Source organism: Hyperoodon ampullatus, assembly GCF_949752795.1.
Source record: "Hyperoodon ampullatus genome assembly, chromosome: 18".
Taxonomy (NCBI): domain Eukaryota; kingdom Metazoa; phylum Chordata; class Mammalia; order Artiodactyla; family Ziphiidae; genus Hyperoodon; species Hyperoodon ampullatus.
In genome coordinates this window covers 18,275,873-18,295,107 of record NC_136931.1, presented here as the reverse complement: position 1 = coordinate 18,295,107, position 19,235 = coordinate 18,275,873, and the positions used below count along the sequence as shown (strand labels likewise).

Sequence of the window (19,235 nt, the reverse complement as noted above, 5' to 3'; positions counted from 1 at the left end):
GGCATATGCTGCTCAAATAGCTTTTAGTCCAGTGGCTTCCCATTCTGTCTCCTCTGCCTCTGAGTGTCTGGGGCCTAATATCTAGAATGTTTATATTCTTTTGTCCTCCCTGTTATGAGAAGGAGTCGTGTTTTTTTCTTTGCCTACAGAGGTGAAGAGAGGCCTATATTGCATAGAGACTGGTTCTGGGTAGGGCAGGATAAAAGAATTCCAGTTCTTTCTGATTTGGATATTTTCTTGCTCTTAAGAGAACTGGCCAGAATTCGATACTGGGGGTGGAGAGATGTTGCCTTTTAGTATTCTTCACAGTACTTACCCAAGACTCCCTAAAGGCAGAAGAAATTTTAGGATAGGAAAGGCTAGATGGTACCTAATTAGTTTATTTTCTACATTCTCATTTCCATTTTCGCTCTCTGTTTCCAGGTTTAGGAAAGCTTGACTTTGATTATTCAAATCTTTTTCTCCCCCCCATCTAATCTTAATGAATTTCTAATTAAAGTTTCTCTGTCAGATTGACCAGTTCACTCCTCCTTCCAAATTTTTAATTATTTGTGTAGAGTAAATTAGAATAATACAATCTTAGAGCTGGAAGGAACTTTAGAAATAATTTAGTATAATCCTTCATTTTTTTTAATAGACTTTATTTTTTAGAGCAGTTTTAGGTTCACAGAAAAATTGAGTGGAAAGTACAGAGAGTTCCTGTGTATTCTCTGCCCCCACACGTGCACAGCCTCTCCCACTATCAGCATCCCACACTGGACGGTGTATTTGTCACGGTTTGTGAACCTATGTTGACATGTCAATATCACTGTAAGTCCATAGTTTACATTAAGGTTCACCTTTGATTTGGTACATTCTTCGGGTTTTGACAAATTAATCCCTCATTTTACAGTAAAGGAAACAAAATCCAAAAGATTGTGAAGTGACTTGTCCCAAATCACACTAGTGAGTGGCAGAGCTGGTCCCGGGACCAACATTCCCTTCTCTCTCTTTTTCTCTCACTCTCTTTGTTTAGAAAAGATAATATTTGCACATGGTACAAATTTAATAAGTGCCAAAGGATCTACAGTGAAAAGTTAGTCACCAGTGGACCCTCCCTAAAGACAATCATTCTTTCTGGATGTTTCCGTTTCCTGTTGAACTGTGACTTTGAATAACATGCAAAGGACTAAAAAAATATCCTTCAAGGATGTGTGAGATTTAAGCATTAGATTTTCTAAATGCTGCAGTTCAGATTCTGTGGTATAGTGTAGTGAAAAGCACTTGGCCTTTTGAGCCAGATGGACCTAGATTGGAATTTGGCTCCAGGGTTGACTATCCATGAGACTTTAGGTGACTTAAATGTGTCACTTGAGTTGTCAGGTGGTTGAATAAGGTAACTTTTGTTAGACTCATTGCATTCTTTCTTTATTTTCTTAATGAATTTATTTATTTATTTATTTATTTATTTATTTATTTATTTATTTGCGGTATGCGGGCCTCTCACTGTCGTGGCCTCTCCCGCTGCGGAGCACAGGCTCTGGATGTGAAGGCTCAGGGGCCATGGCTCACGGGCCCAGCTGCTCCGCAGTATGTGGGATCTTCCCGGACCAGGGCACGAACCTGTGTCCCCTGCATCAGCAGGCGGACCCTCAACCACTGTGCCACCAGGGAAGCCCAAATTTATTTATTTATTTATTTATTTTTGGCTGTGTTGGGTCTTTGTTGCTGCGCGCAGGCTTTCTCTAGTTGCGGTGAGTGGGGGCTACTCTTCGTTGTGGTGTTCAGGCTCCTCGTTGTGGCTTCTCTTGTTGCAGAGCACAGGCTCTAGGAGTGCAGGCTTCAGTAGTTGTGGCACGTGGGCTCAGTAGTTGTGGTTCGCGGGCTCTAGAGCTCAGGCTCTGTAGTTATGGCACACAGGCTTAGTTGCTCCACGTCATGTGGGATCTTCCCAGACCAGGGATCGAACCCATGTCCCGTGCATCAGCAGGCAGATTCTTAACCACCAGGGAAGCCCGGGTCATTGCATTCTTTAATAGGTGATCAAAAAACTGTCAGTTCCTTTTTGGTTCAGGGAAACTCTTTTTTTTTTTAAGACTGTTTTATGCATTATGCTGTGAAAGCATGCACAGTACAAAATACTATATTAAATAGAACTTGCCTGGTTCTTTTGCTTCTCATAAGTCTTAATTAAACTCAGTAAGTGCTTTAGAAGTTCTAGAACACTACTGTGAAAAGGATCACTGTGATATTTTAGAAGGCAGCATTTGACTAGTTTAAACTTTAACTGGAGTAAAATCAAGTTCCAGCCTGTATTGAATTTCAATGTTAGCATTTAGTCAGCTTGATTCTGAATAGGCTCATCATGTTTGTATTTTCGTACACATACATCCCTGCAGAAGATAAGGCCATAAATTAAGAAAACTGTTCCATTCACAGTAGCATCAACAAGAATATTTAGGAATAAACTTAGCATTTGCATATGGCTATATATTTTACAAAATATTTTAACATGAATTATCTTAATTGGTCCTTATGCTAAAAGCTTAACGCCTACATTATATTATCCATGAGGAAACTGGGACCTAGAGAGGTTTAAATGACTTATCCCTGTTCACTCATTTAATATGTGGATTTGGGCAACCACACAGGTGGCAGAAACAAAGTTCACACCCACGTTTCCTGATTCCTGACTTCCCAGTGCTCTTTCAGTGACTTTGCAGCGGTCTTTAAGGGATGTGTTTGACAATATAATGGGAGTCTATGAAATGAGCACGTGAGGGCTGCTTTTGGTTTTGTTTGCTTTGAAACAGAAACACGTATTTATTCTTAATACTTTATAAAATATATATATATATTTATTTGTTTGTTTATTTATTTTGGCTGCACCAGGTCTTAGTTGGGGCACGGGATCTTTGTTGCGGCACGTGGGGTCTTTAGTTGCAGCATGTGAACTCTTAGTTGCGGCATGCATGCGGGATCTAGTTCCCTGACCAGGGCTTGAACCTGGGCCCCCTGCATTGGGGGCTCAGAGTCTTACCCACTGGGCCACCAGGAAGTCCTATTCTTAATGCTTTTGACCATTTTGATTACTCTGAGTTTTTCCTTTCTTCTTAAATTCAAATTTCTAGTCAATCTTTCCAGAGAAACTCAGTCCTCCAGACATTGAAGACAGATGCTGAACAAGCCAATATAATAAAATCAAATCTTCTATTGTTCAATCTGCTCTCCCTTCCATGGCTGAAGTTCTGTGATTCTGTTCAGTTAATTTGCATTGATTAATAACTTCTAGCTGCAGTTTTTTTTTTAAAGAAAAAATGAAAATAGGGCATTGTAACTTCCCCACAAAAATAGAACTTTTGAGAAAGTAAACAGCAGTCAGTCTGCTTTGTTCATTCATTCTTTGATTCAGTTAATTAGTCACCAAAAAAATTTACCAAGTACCTACTGATTGCCACTCTGCTTGGTTTACAAATACAGAAATGGTTAAGAATCAGCTGCTACCTGATTCTCAGTGAAGCAAACAAAGAGTTACAATAGAGCATGATTCATAGTTAAGAGTACCAAGAAACATACCTCTCTTACTTGTTAGAACACCAGTCCTCTAAGTTTAGATGAAGGATCGTGAGACTTAACCACAGAGGCCTCTTCTCAGGGCTGGATCTGTAATAGAAAGCCAAGATGCATTCATAAATGAATGTGGAAATCCCCAGGTTCCCAGTGGGGTCATTGGTACCCATGTGTCTCCTTGTCCAATCTTTTCTGAGCCGTTTTGGTTTTCCTAGATCCATACAGGCCTCTTATTTTGCCCCTCAGTCCTATCCTACACATTTATATTGGAAAAGCCATAGGTAGTTACAAAAATTCCACTTTTCTTCAAAGCACCATTTCACTTACTCTCAGAGAGGCTTTTTCATACCAAAGAATTAAAAAGGTACCTTGAGAGTCTGTCTATACCTTTCCTGCTTCAGCTTTCCCATCTCTTGGTATTTTGTTTGGTGATCCCTAGTTGTACAGATACCTCAAGTAAACTTGAGTTACCAGAAAACCTTTCAGCTAAACAGGATTTCATCTTTCAAGTATTAACTTCAGAACTGATGGAACAGAAAGCTCCTGAGGGTGGGTTAGAAATTTGTTACATCTTGGTCAAGTTGAAGATTCAATGTTTCAAAAATTTTGGGGCGGGGAGGGATGCTTCATTTTTTTCAACTAGTCTTACCTCTTAATGGCTGAGGTACCAGAAAAGTATAGAAGACCATGAGCAAACTTGCAGTCAAGTCAGGGAATGCTAGAGTAGGTAGGAAAGAGTTTTAAAGCTTGATTAATCCAACCTCTTTATTTTCCAGATAAGGAAACTAAGACTCAGAGAAGTCAATTGATTCATGTTAAGTCTCTCAACTGCTCTCAACTGTGGAATTATTTACAAACAACCCTATGTGAAACATGCCCGATAGTTATACTGCTAAAAAAAGGAAACTTCCAAATGATACGGAACATCTTTACAACAGGTAGAAATAATATATCAAGTATTAGATTGTGTTTCAGAACTTGAATCTCTACCCCACTTTGCCTCCTAGTGAGCAGGGAAGACCCCCTACTAGAAAGAGACTGCACATAAGCACAGTCCAAAGAAATTCCACAACACTTGGGTGTTAGGGCCCAGAGGCGGGGCAGGCAGGCCCTCCCCTCAGTGGGGCAGGAACAACTTACCTATTGTGCCTTCACTGCTTCTTCAGTCGGTACTGTCACCAGCCTAGTGTGCAGGAGACTGGGAGGAAATAGCCCCAACAGTTTTTTCCGTATGCGGTATGACTTCATTGGAAGATTCTTTTTTTCTGGGGCATTTGGTTATTGTCAGTGCTGGCACCAAGAGATCACAGTGCAGCACTGACTGAATCAGTCCAGCCTCCCATGTCCCTTTATGGGTCACTAAACTCCATATACAAGTCGATGATGTGGGGCAATCCACATTAAGGGAAAAGTGACCAGATTCCACTTTGGGAGTATAAGCAGCGGGTAATGTTAGATGTCAGGTGCAGACCAAACTGTTAATCTGCATGAGAGTTTAGTGTGAGGCAAGAGATTGGAAGGAGGGGACTGTCGTTGGAAAGGACTGGCTACACTGTGACCCTGGAGAGCTACCGGAAGACTTGGTAGAAAGGAGCTATATAAGACGCTCAGTAGGAGGAAGAGGAGGCCGCACAGGAGTGCTGTCCATGGTGCCACTGGGAACTTCAGCCCTACTTTGCAGAGGTTGCAGGAATAGGGTCATTAATAGTCTGACAAGCTGGGATCCACTGAATCTGAGGGGCCACAGCAGGGATAAAGTTAGGGATTGAAGAAATAAAAATATCATTATGTACAGGAGGAGGTTAGTATTGGGAGGCCATGGGGTACATGCTTTGCTCTTTTTTACATTGTGGTAAAATAGACATAACATAAAATTAACATTTTAACCATGTTAAAGTGTATAATTCAGTGGCATTTACAGTGTTGCACAGCCATCATCACTGTTGTCTAGTTCCAGAACTTTTTCATCACTCCAAATGGAAACTCCATACCCATTAGGCATTCAGTCCTCATTTCTCCCTCTCTTCAACCCTGGCAACTGCTAGTCCACTTTCTTTCTCTATGGATTGTGCATGGATTTTATGTCAGACAGATCTGGGTTCATCCTGGCCCTGTCATTTATTGACAGTTTACCTTTGCTCAACTAACATAGCTTTTCTGATCCTCAGTTTTCCAAAGTTTTAGAATGAGAATAAAATGCTTAACTTGCAGGACTCTTGCGAGAATTGATTGTTTATTAAATGTTTAGCTGAATACCTGGTTCATTCTTAAGTGGACATGCAATAAGTGGTAGTTATTGTTTGCTTTATAAAAGCAGTAACAATGGGGTTCCTTTATTATTTTTTTTAAATTAATTTATTTTTGGCTGCGTTGGGTCTTTGTTGCTGTGTGCGGGCTTTCTCTAGTTGTGGTGAGCGGGGGCTACTTTTGGTTGCGGTGCATGGTCTTCTCATTGTGGTGGCTTCTCTTGCTGTGGAGCATGGGCCCTAGGCGTGCAGGCTTCAGTAGCTGTGGCATGCGGCCTCAGCAGTTGTGGCTCACAGGCTCCAGAGCGCAGGCTCAGTAGTTGTGGTGCACGGGCTTAGTTGCTCTGTGGCATGTGTGAATTTCCCAGACCAGGGCTCAAACCCGTGTCCCCTGCATTGGCAGGTGGATTCTTAACCACTGTGCCACAGGGGAGTCCCCCAGTGGTGTTCCTTTAAATTGTATATACTGCGTTAAAACTGCTTATTCACCAAAAACTCAGGTAACACAACTTAATCATCTACTCTTACAGGTGCTGAAGTAGGGAACTTGACTTTTGCCTGCCAGGCTAGTTAAAGAGGTCAGAGACTTATATATTCAAGAACTGATTATGTGTTACAAGCTCTAAAATGCTTTTGGAATTTATAGGAGAAAAGTCATTAATGGTGGTTAGATGCTTAACGAATATTTGAATTAGAGAATGAACGAACAGTTCAACAGTGAAATGATACAGCAGGCCTATGGAAGAGGTAGAACTTGAGCTGGGTCAGTTTAATAAGTACCACTGCCTGTCTTTCATCTATAAAGTGCAGTCTTGTCGTTAGGATGCGGAGCAGTCCGTAAGGTGGATAATAGAACTGGATTTTGATGATTGTTTATAGATGGCCAGTCCAAAATTTTTGGAAAATAGATACACTTCCATTAAGGACGTTTAAAGAGAAGTAGATTAGGGCTCACTCCAAGGAGGAATTTTAACTATTAATGTTGGAAGGGAGGTGATAATCCTGTATGTGTCAAGCAGAGGCCATTCAAGTTCTTTGAGCTCTCATAGAGAAAACTCATTGATCAGTTTGAGCCAAAGGAGACTTTAAATCTTTCCACTTTGAAAAAAAAATTTCTCTCTTCTTAATCTGTGAACTTAATGGATTATTGGTGAATTGATAAGAGTTATTCTTAATTTCTCCCTCTTTCCACAGGCTCTTCCCCTCATCACTGTCTATCCCTTTAAACTTGTTTTTCTTCTGGCACTTGTCACTGTCTGATATTATATATTTGTTTATTTTCTGTCCCCTCACTAGAATGTATGCTCCTTTGAAGCAGATAATTTGTTTCCCACTGTATCCACAGAACCACAAACGTGTCTGGCACACAGTTGGCACTCAGTAAACATACGCTGAACCTTTACATAAAAATGAATCACATATGTATATGTATATGTATAAATAGCTGTGCAGTTTTTTTCTATTCCTTGTAAGAAAATACAGAAAAGTGCGAGAATTTAAAAATTGGAGGAGTTTATCAACAACAGCATATACCTCTGAGAAATGTGCTTGATTTGAATTCATGTTAAAGTTTGAAGTGCTTTAGCCCAGTAAATAATAAAGATTTAGCTTCATTTGTTGGTTTGTTTGTTTGTTTGTACTAAAGATGCTGGTAAGGAAGGATGGCTCCTTAGGGATTACCTCTGGAACACACAATCCAGAGGCAAACAGTAGGCCCTTACGTTATCTGGGGGAATCTCTCTTTAACCTCCTGTAATTGGTGATATCATAATTAGCCCCACATATTATTTCTGAACACTGCCATACAATGCGCCTCATTTAGCTGGGCTTATGGAGGTTAGATCATGCACAGGAAGCTGGCTCCTTCGTTTTCAGGCTCCACAGAGGAATTGGGAGGCTTAAGGAGTGTGAAAAATTAGGTTTGATTTAAAGGGACAGGGTTCTCTAGAAAAGCACAGAGATTTTTCCAGCGTGTGCCTCCATGACCTTTAGTTTCCCATAAACATCATTGATTTCTACCTCAGTGCTCTTTCTGTAAATTAGGGCCTCTTGAAGTTTCCTTTTCCTCATCCTTTAAAATAGGTCTGCTAATACAGACTTCGTGAGATAGTTATAATTTCAATGTGCAAACTCTTTAAAAAATCTAACATAGTACCTGGGAGATAAAAATCCCAGCATAGTTTCTGGAACACATATTAAGTGTGTAATCATTGTCCGATCCTCTTTCTTATTTTATTATTATTATTGTCTATACCATCAAGTTTTAGTTAATTTATTAGAACAGAATTACATTTAAAAATCCTATTGTGGGGACTTCCCTGGTGGTCCAGTGGTTAAGAATCCACCTGCCAATGCAGGGGACACGGGTTCAATCCCTGGTCCAGGAAGATCACACATGCCATGGAGCAACTAAGCCCATGCGCCACAACTACTTAGCCTGTGTTCTAGAGCCCACGAGCCACAACTACTGAGCCCGGATGCTGCAACTACTGAAGCCTGCACGCCTAGAGCCCATGCTCTGCAACAAGAGAAGCCACCGCAATGAGAAGACCACGTACCACAATGAAGAGTAGACCCCGCTCGCTGCAACTAGAGAAAGCCCACGCGCAGCAACGAAGACCCAATGCAGCCATAAATAAATGAATAAATAAATAAATAAATAAATAAATAAATAAATAAAACATACATACATACATACATACATACATACATACATACATACATACAGTAAGCTTGTAGAATTTAAAAAAATAAATGAAATAAAATCCTATTGTGTTTGATTGGAGTTTTGAATAGCATTTTGGCACTTCATAAGATACTTTAAATTATCCACCTTGAATAATAATATTAACATTAATATTATTATTGGTTTATTTGTTTTATTTTTCCCTTTTGATCACAAGCAATGAGAGAGAACAATTCTTGTTCACTTTTATATTCACTACAGTGCTTAAAACAGTACTTTGATTCCAGTAGATTCAGAAGAGTTTGTTGAATGCTTTTTAAAAGGTACAAATAAAAGTTAACATAGTTATTGTTAATAAACATCAGAATCCTCACACACTTAACCCTATAAAATCAGTGCAGATCTAGGTGCACATTTATTGAACTGGAGAGAATAGGACATGCCCATGTGACAGTTACATCTTATGAATGACAAATCTAGAGCAAGCTGTGTTTTGCTTTGTTTTCTTTCAAATCTAGTCTTAAGCTTTTCTATTTGGTGGTCATTGCTTGTTAGTTTCTAATAGCAGGGCCTTTAGCAGTAAGGTAATTATTGTATTGATGAATAATAGATGAAGAGACTCTTGAGGTAGTCAGAAGTAGGAAAGGAAGGGGTCAGAAAATGGGTTCACCTACCTGGTTCACCCAGCAGTTCTTAAGGCTGCATGCATGAAAGAGCAATGCTCCCTTTTTAGTCTCCCTTTGATTCAGCCTGTCTGCTAATCTCAGATGGTTTCCTTAGGCTTAGAGCTACAGTTGTTTACCTCAGGGCTAGAGTGTTGCTTAAGATAAGCCTCCAAGCCCTGCTAATTCGTGTATGGTGTTTGATTCCCATTCCTCCAGCCTTGCACTCAGTGTACCACCATTTCCTTTTCCCTAGGTGTACGTGGTCGGGAATGAACCTTTAACAGTTTTGGTGGATTCCCTGCTTCCTGTCCTGGGAGTGCTCTTTTCTCTCTACTGTTTTACCAAGCACAGTGTGTCTCACATAAGGTAAACAATCTAGAGAACCTTATTGTTTGTAAATACTGAAGTCTTTCTTGTATGTTGTTCTTATTTTGAATATGACTTATGCCGCGTTATAATTTTTTTTTTCTTTCAAAGTCAGGAGAACATTTGACAGTCCTCTAGAAAAGAAAGAGAGCTTTGCAGATTGCACGGGATTGGATCTAGTTTTTAGAATGACTTTCCTCAGCCTCTGTCTTAGACATCAGAAATGAAATCTCCATTTACATGTATGAACATGCCACTGTTTGATCAGTGAGAAATATTGGAATTACATGTCTAGGGAGGAGGAAATAGAGGTTGGATCATAAATACCTTGTAAGTAGTTAGAAATCAAGTTGGGGAAATCTGGATCTGAATGTGGCATTCTGTAATTTAGGCTTGGATTTGGTGTTAGTGCTGTACAGTGTTGTTGAGAATGAAGGGATTCCTTAGTCATCCAGAAAATAATCTTTTGTATTGGAATTTAAGTAGGACTCATTTTGTATCAGCTCTGTTTTCACAGTGATTTATGTTGTTTCTTCCTCCTTCTAAGACTTTAACTGGAAGTTTGAGATTGACATATACACACTACTATATATAAAATAGATAATAAGGACCTATTGTATAGCACAAGGAACTCTACTCAATACTCTCTAATGGCCTATATGGGAAAAAAAATCTAAAAAAGTGGATATATGTATAACTGATTCAGTTTGCTGTACACCTGAAACTAACACAACATTGTAAATCAGATATACTCCAATAAAAATTTTTTTTAAAATCCTACAGAATTGTTTTTGGTATTTGGAAATCCCCCACATGTAATCTCATATTCAGTAATAGTATCTTCTTCATAGTGTTATTATGAAGACTGACTATGCATTGAAGTGTTTAGCACTGTCCCTGGCAAATAATAAGCTCAATAAATAGACACTATCATCATTAAGTGATAAAGCGAAGTACTCTGTCTTGCATATTATTCGAAGCTTACATATTGCCTTTAACTCTCTAGCTTTTGGTCAGTGGATCACTGAAGCCCACAGACATAAGGGAAGTGACAAGAGAAAGTGCAGTGGAAGATGGAGGCTATAAATATGTGAATTTGGCTTCAAAACACCATTCCTATAATAACTCTTGTTTTAGTTTTGAAGCCCGAGTCCTCACAGCACTATCATGTCCTCATCAGAGACTGAGAAGGAAGAAGCAAACGTTTATTCCATTCCTGTCCTAGTTGATTGGCACGGATAAGAGGGGATAAGGAATCAGCAAGAATTTGTTGGTGTGCTGTTTCTTGGTCTCCAGTTATTGGTCCCACTGATCTTAGATGGTTTGATCACTGTAAACTTTTCTTTCACAGTGCCTGATTCAAAGGCAATGAGTTCATTTGGAATAAAAAAAATCATGTGGGGCTCAGGTGTCATATCAGGGCTGCTTCTACAACCAGAGATTAGTCAGTCACTCACTGAATTTCAGGATATTTGCATTCTGAAATTCACAAGAAGCATAGTTTCCACTCCCACAATTCAGTAGTACTAGATGATTGTGCCAGCCTTTAGAATGCATGGAACCTGACTTTCATTCTTTCTTTTTTATGTTATCTTGTTAAATGTGTAGAGTAAGATGACAAGCTCATTTATAACTGCTTTTTTCTGCCAGGTCACTTTGCCAAGAGATCTTATTATGGATGCTGGGGAAACTGGAGAGGAAAAAGGCAATTACTAGCCTGAAAGGATTTGCAGGGTTGGACAAAACTGTGCCCTCTCTCCGTTCTCTGTGCCACTTTAGAGCTGCCACTCAAGGTGGCATTATGATTACCATCAAAGAGGCCGTTTGGTGAGTCCACCCATCCTTTGCTGTCTCTCTTCAGATTTAATTGTACTTGAAAGGCCATTCTGTGACTCGTCCACTAAGGGGCGCTGATAGAAAGGAAACCAGAAACTCAAGCAGCTGAGGTGCTGCCATTTATTGATATCTCTAAGTGAAATGTGAGCCTTAAATGATTCTCCAGGTTTTTCCTAGATGCTAGCTAATAGGTGCAATTTACTGGAGCCTCACAGCTCTGCATCACAACAAGCCCACTTACTTCACAAAGTCTTTGCCAGTGAATCAGAGTAAAAAGCAGACACATATTCACCCTCAACACCATAACAATCCAGTTCTCCCTCTGACACTCAGAATGATATATGTGTGTTCAGAGTCAGACTTAATCCTAAGGGAAATTGTCCCAAAGCTCTCTTTTATGGTAATTTTATGATGGGTTCTCCTAGGGGTTGTTTAGAAGGCTGCTAACAAGTGTTAGTGGAATGGATAATTTATTTCTCCTACATCTCACAAGTGTATTTTAAATTATTTCCATTTTCTAGGTGATGTGTAGATGTTATTACCTATGAACATAAGTTCTTGGTTTTTTGTTGTTGTTGTTGTTGTTATTGTTTTGCGGTACGCAGGCCTCTCACTGTTGTGGCCTCTCCCGTTGCGGAGCACAGGCTCCGGATGCGCAGGCTCAGCGGCCATGGTTCACGGGCCCAGCCGCTCTGCGGCATGTGGGATCTTCCCAGACCGGGGCACGAACCCGTGTCCCCTGCATCGGCAGGCGGACTCTCAACCACTGTGCCACCAGGGAAGCCCCATAAGTTCTTGTTGATCAGAGTCCATGTAATATTTAACTGGTGGCAGCTACTCAGAGGTCACATCACATTCAAAGTACTGCTATTTGTTAAAGTGTTTACATTTAACTATTTAAGTTCATGGTTAATTTGGTTAAGTTTTAAAACACTTATTCAATATGAGAGTCTTGAGGAAAATAGAAAAAACACATTGATTGCAAACAGAATTATCAGTACAAACTTAAGCTACTAATTTACTGAGAGTTGTTGAGCATTAGTAGGTTTTGCGGTTATAACTATGCCCCCGAACTGAAGGAGCTTAATATTTTTTGGCATGTTTATTTAAAAACCCCTCGGAACAGTTTATCCTAGGACCAATTTAGGGACTAGATAGAGAATTTTATAGTATGTGACTTATCAGCAGTTAAAACTTATTGCTGTCTTAACAAGTCTTTAGTGCAAATATGTCAAAATCAACAGTTCTTATTGAAACTACAGTTTCTCTTCTTGGTAGGAAAAAAAATGAATAGGCAGTGATTGAATGGATCTCCATACGCTGCCAGAAGCAATGGATCCTTAACCTGGGGTCTGTACATGGACTTCTCGGAATCTATAATCCCCTTGAAATTATACACAAGAAATTTTTTTATATGCAAACATGGATTCTTTGCTGAAAATAGGGTCCATAGCTTTCATTAGGTATTGAAGACGCTCCATGTCTCCAAAACGTTGACACCATACCAAAGAAGTGTGTGTGTGTGTGTGTGTGTGTGTGTGTGATTTTATGATTTCTTCTAAAGACCCTGCTCATGGTGCTAGTCCCCCAAGGGCAGGGTCCATATCACCACCTGGTCTTTATCACCACTTACCTTTCACTTTACCATTCTGCCCAGCAGCACCAGTAATCAATAAGAAGTTTGATTAAAGAAACTCTAAAAGAGCAGCTTAGATTTCATGATCTTTGGATCCAGAATTTTTACCTTTCTGGAACTAAATATAACTATTTGGAATTGACTCTTTCATTGAAATTTTAAGAATGAATAAAATAATGCTTCTTAAGGTAGTTGTTGTCATGTCCTTTTTTTTAAAGAATACTTGAATACAGCACTTAATTTTGACAGTTGGGGTGGTGCACAGAAGCTTAGAAGCTATTTCAGCTTTTCTTCTAACATAAAATGTGGTGGAGATAACATGATTGATCTGAAGGACCCTGGAAGATTCTAGGGTAATATAGGAAATAACTCTAAGTGTAATTTCTAGGTTATTCATTCTACTAAAGGAGTATAAAGGCTATGCTATGAAGTGAACTGGCAGATTGGGACATACTGCCCAGTTAGACGGTTTGCCAAATTAACTGTAATAATTGTATTTTCAATGAAATGAAGCAGCATCTGTCATTTTTTTCTCAATTTAATCTGAAAGAAATTTTATTCTTTTTTTTTAAATTAACCACTTTATTTTATTTATTTTTGGTTGTGTTGGGTCTTTGTTGCTGCGCACAGGCTTTCTCTAGTTGCGGCAAGTGGGGCTACTCTTTGTTGCAGTGCACGGGCTTCTTATTGTGATGGCTTCTCTTGTTGCGGAGCACGGGCTCTAGGCGTGCAGACTTCAGTAGTTGTGGCACACGGGCTTAGTTGCTCCACGGTATGTGGGATCTTCCCGGACCAGGGATTGAACCTGTGTCCCCGGCATTGGCAGGCAGATTCTTAATTACTGCGCCGCCAGGGAAGTCCCAGAAATTTTATTCTTTCATCACAAAAGTAATACATGTTCTTTGTATAATACGAAAAAGCATAAAGAGGAAAACAAAAATCAACCACTATCCTAATCACTGTTTACATTTTAGTGTTTTGTTTTCTAGTGTATCTTCTGTACCTTTGTATTTATTTACATGATACAGTATAAGAATGCTATATATTGGCTTTTACACTTATCCGATGAATGAAAGCTAGAAGCCTTAGTACCTCATGAGAATTTTCTTGAAACTTTTTGCAGAAATCATGGCACTGTTTTTGATAACTTAGCCACATTTTATTACTTGGAAATTTGGCCTCCTCAGTTTTCTGCGCCTTTATGCATTTTCATAACTCAACAACTGGTTCACTGAGATTGACTGAATCTCTTCCTATGAAGATCATGTCTTTTTCCACTGCCCATAACCCTTAGTGGCTCGTTGAAAAAAGGTCCAAGTTCCTTTGAATGGCATCCAAGGCTCTCTGTGATCTGCCCTTGCTTTTCAGCCTTCTCTTTCTCTTCTTTTCTTCAGGAACCAGAATATCTGCATAAAGCTATACTTTAATTCCTCCTTGCTTTTGCAACTTATTGAAATAATAGTAATTCTTCAACATCCATCTTAAAATGAATCTTCCCCATTTGAGCATATGACTATGTAGGACATGATAGCCTAGCTTCTAAGAATAAATACCTTTTCAGCATGGAGAAACAGGAAAATAATTTAAACAAATTTTTTAGCTCTTTATAATGATTTACTGTATGGAAATAACATGTTACTTTAGAAGATTACTAATGGGGTTTCCAAAAAAATAGTTTCTCTGGGTGATAAATCTTACCCTGCATTGCAGTGATGAAGATGAAGATGAAGCCCTATACCAGAAGGTGTCCTCAGAGCAGTGCCAGGTAGAGCACCTTGGGGACTTGCTGTCCCACTGCCAGGAATGTGGTTTGGCAGGTGACTTCTTCATCTTCTGCTTGAAGGTAAGAACTAAGTATAGTTCATGATGAGCTTTATTCTAGGGTAGTACCAGGAGCCCCTTTGAATTTTCAAGGCAGTCATAATTTTAGGTCCTAAAATTAGGTCTTAATTTAGGAGAAACAGAGGACATAAGGGTAATTTATTTTTTAGTAGCCTTTTGGTCAAAAAGAAATTTACCTTCAGCAGTACACATATGATTGAACTACTTTCCAAGATAATCTGCACTGAAATTTTAGAGATGACCAAAGCAGAGCTGTTGATCTATTAAAGGGTTAATCTTTGCTCTGTGTTGACAGTAAGAACTCTTTTGAAGTTAATAGTAGGTTTTACAGCTATAGAGTAATCCCTTATCCTTTCTGACTATTGTTTTGTCAGGTATTTGCAAAGGAGATTTAGCAGTTCTGCCTCTCTCATTTCATTTTGTAGCCACTTGAAACCTTTTCCGGGTTTGTTTCTTAGCCTGGTGGTTGTGCTTCCTTTTGCCCTAATCTCCGACAGTAACCTATGCCCCATACTGTTACTCCTTGTTTGTACTGCTAGCGACCATAAACCGATATCTCTGATTCCCTGTCCATCTCTGCCTTCTTTAGTATTTTCCCTAAATAAAGTGTCAACTCTAAGAGAATGTCTGTGGAGTTTAAGGTTGGTGTGGGTGTGGGAGAATGCAAGGAGGGAATCACGGCTAACGTTCCTAGAATTGAAGCGGGTGATACTTTTTCGATGTTTCTCACCTCCCATGTTCACATTCATCCCCCCTGCCCAGCCATTCACTGTAAATAACATTCCAAGAAAATACCCTCTTAATTGGATAATTTCTTTAAAATTTGTTTAAAAAACAAAAAGTCAAACGGCTTTGCTCTAAACCAAGGTTTTTCTGCCTTTGTACTATTGACATGTTGGCCTGGATAATTTTTTCTTGGGGTGGGGGCTTCCTGTCCATTGTAGGAAGTTTAGCAGCATCCCTGACCTCTACTCACTAGATGTCTGTGTCAGCTCCCAATTATGACAACCAAAAATGTCCCTAGATATTGCTGTGTGCCCCCTGGGGAGCAAAATTGCCCAGAAACAGTTGAGGACCACTGCTCTAAACTGTCAGTTACTAAGGTAAAGCATTAATTCTTAAGGAACCTAAGGTTTTCCTTTCCCAAGGAAATTTACAGTGTGAAAGCTAGGGAAAAGCTTACAAAACCCACAGTAATGAATTATCTATTAGTAGAAGTTTAGTTCTAAATATCTTAGGGAAAAAGAGGTGTGGTGCTGAAAGCATGTAATAGTCTCTAAAAAAGGTTTGGAAATGTTATGTGACCTCACTTCAAGGGAAGCTAGTGGTAGAGATCATAAAAATAGTGATAAAGTAAGTAGTCTGTCAAATTAGTTCTTTGTGTGTATATATGTTTTTTATTATGAAGTTTAAAATTTTCATATACCTGGTATCATGATACATGTATTATTCTGCAACTTACATCTTCCATTTGACCGTGTTTTTGAGATCCCTCTGTATTGATATCCATATAGATCTAGTTCATTTATCTCACCTTCTGCAATATAATAAATACATCATGGGCTTCCCTGGTGGCGCAGCGGTTGAGAGTCCGCCTGCCGATGCAGGGGGCACGGGTTCGTGCCCCGGTCCGGGAAGATCCCGCGTGTTGCGGAGCGGCTGGGCCCGTGGGCCATGGCCGCTGAGCCTGCGCGTCCGGAGCCTGTGCTCTGCAACGGGAGAGGCCGCAGCAGTGAGAGGCCCGCGTACTGCAAAAAATAAATAAATAAATAAATAAATAAATAAATAAATAAATAAATACATCACAATTTATGCTTATTGCTGTACTTTTAAGTTGTTTCCAGTTTTTGGCTATTGTACATAATGCTGTAATGAAAACAGACTGGTTCTCTATATACACATTTCAAACAGAGTTTTCTAGCTGTTTTTGAAATCCAGAGTTTTCTAGCTGTTTTTGAAATCCTTAGATTTTTCTTCTGTTTTTCTTTTCTCCCACACTGATAGGAGTTGACTCACATGGCTGAGGAAAATGAAGCAGAGTTAAAAACAAAGCCCTTCTCCAGCAAAAGCCTCTTGGAATTAGAGCAGCACCAGACTCTTCTTGTGGAAGGTCAGGAGCGGAAGCTGGTGGTCCTCCAGCTTACGGCTGTTCTGTGTGAGAGAATGTCTGAGCAGATATTCACAAACATCACTCAGGTCAGTGACCGCCACATGCGGGTTCCCAGCCTGGTGGTGTTTGTCTATTTCAGTTTCTTTCATTCTTTCCCCAAAATGTTCAAAGAAATGTTTACTCAGAGTGTGGTTTGATGACACCTGCATCAGTGTTACCTGGAATTCAGGTTGAACGTAAATTACTGAGCCCACACCAGGCTAAGAGAATCAGTACTTTCATAGGTCCTGGGAATCAGCATGTTTAACAAGCTCCTGAGGTGATTCTTATGCACATGAAACTGAGAATTATTTAAAATATTTATATATCACAGTGGTTTTCAACTTTTGGTGCAAATAAAATTGTCTGGGATCTTTTTCCTAATACTGATGCCTAGCCCACTTTTAGAGATTCTGATTCAGCATGGCTGCATTAGAGCCTGGGCATATGTATTTTTTTAAGCTCCATGGATGATTCTAATGTGCATTAAAAGTTGAGAATGATTAAAACTCAAATTTGAAAAAAAAACTAATGATAAGATCACCTTGAATTGTATAGGTCCTCTAACTCACAGCTTATCTCCACAACAGCCTGTGAAGTGGTTTTTGAGTGTTTGTTTTGTTTTGTTTTGTTTTGCCTGTGAAGTTTTCAGATTTTTTTTTTTTGCTGTCATTAGCAGAAATTTTATTTCCAAGCTCTTCAAAGGTTATAACAAGCACAAATAAAGTATTCTTTTAAGTGTCCCAAATTAAATCAAAGGCACATCATCAAAGTAAAACACTTATGACATTGAGTATTCATTTAGGTTTTAATATTTTCACATCACTTTTTAAAAAAATCATTTGTAATATTCTATAGATCACATTTATTTTATTTTATTTTTTTTGCAGTATGCGGGCCTCTCACTGTTGTGGCCTCTCCCGTTGCGGAGCACAGGCTCCGGACGCCCAGGCTCAGTGGCCATGGCTCACGGGCCGCCGCTCCGCGGCATGTGGGGTCTTCCCGGACCGGGGCACGAACCTGTGTCCCCTGCATCGGCAGGTGGGCTCTCAACCACTGCGCCACCAGGGAAGCCCTGTAGATCACATTTAAACATTGTTTTAAAGACATGATATAATTTAGTATTTTTTAAAAGTAAAACCACCATTATAAAGTCGAGGAACTTAAGTTGACAAAGATCAGATCTGCTTCATATACAGGATGGGGCAATCTAATACACAATACAACATTAGTCCTTTCAAACAAGTTTGCTAAGAAACAGCTCCCATGTTTAGTGTTAAAAATAAAACAATCTTCTTATTTAAAAAAATCAAGATATCATTTGATTAATACAGCCCATTCTTCCCCCAATTTTATACTTGCTTGGCTTCATTTAGAAATTATAAATTCATGAGAAAAGAACAAATTTTGTTATGGTATAAAAATCTTAGTTGGGAACAACAAATTACAAATATTTAATTTTTTTTTAACAAACAATACTGTTTTCCTTCCCAAAATGTAAACATCTAGTAAATAAAGCATATGTAACATTCCAGGTATAGAAACACTAGTAATTCACTTACTGAAAGAGGTGTATTTTGGTATATTTGGTGGTAAGGTTTTTGTATAAGTATAAAGCACTTCAGCAAAGAACCAGGCCATTATTATTTAAAATCTACTCCTTCACCCAGTTTCCTTGAGTAGAAACTCATAAATTTCTGTAGAATTTTGGCTAAAGGACCAGGCCACAGGAAAGGTCCTGTGAAATATCTAAAAGTCATTTGGCTGGAGGTGTGTTCTTGAGATTTGGAGGCAGTCATTCATCACTTGGTGCTTGAAAGCATTTCTCAGCGGACTTCTTCCCTACAGTCTTCAGAGTCAAGCACAGGATCTGGGCTCCCGAAAGAGGTTGTTTCTGGCTGGAACACCTACCAGCAGGGCTTCCTTGCAGGCATTCTGCATGCACTACTGTTGAAGCTCTGCAGCCGCCTGAGAGACCCTGATCCTCTCCACGCAGGCCTCCAGCTTGAGCTGCTCCACCAGGCGCTGCAGGGCACTCACGCTGGCCCCCAGATTTTTTATTTTTAATGCTTTCAGAGTAGAGTAACTATGTGAATCAGTGCCTGAATTTAATGGCTCAGACATTATTTTTACCAGCTTTTTAAAAAAATAGGAAATAAAAGTATTAAAGCATAGGCAGTGTAGTCATCATATTTTACCACTTTACCACAGTTAGTTGTTGCTCGGTTGGTCAATAGTCAATTGTAAGATGCTATGATTG

The 19,235-nt window shown here is 39.4% G+C and overlaps 1 protein-coding gene across 1 annotated transcript in view; it reads left to right on the top strand.

Annotated features, from left to right (window-relative positions):
* Positions 1-19,235, top strand: part of TANGO6 (transport and golgi organization 6 homolog) — a 168,422-nt gene that overhangs the window by 35,873 nt on the left and 113,314 nt on the right. The window contains exons 8-11 of the mRNA XM_079723876.1: positions 9,400-9,512; positions 11,163-11,339; positions 14,695-14,827; positions 16,831-17,022. Of these exons, the coding sequence (XP_079580002.1) occupies positions 9,400-9,512; positions 11,163-11,339; positions 14,695-14,827; positions 16,831-17,022 (615 nt within the window). The remainder of the gene's footprint in view (positions 1-9,399; positions 9,513-11,162; positions 11,340-14,694; positions 14,828-16,830; positions 17,023-19,235) is intronic.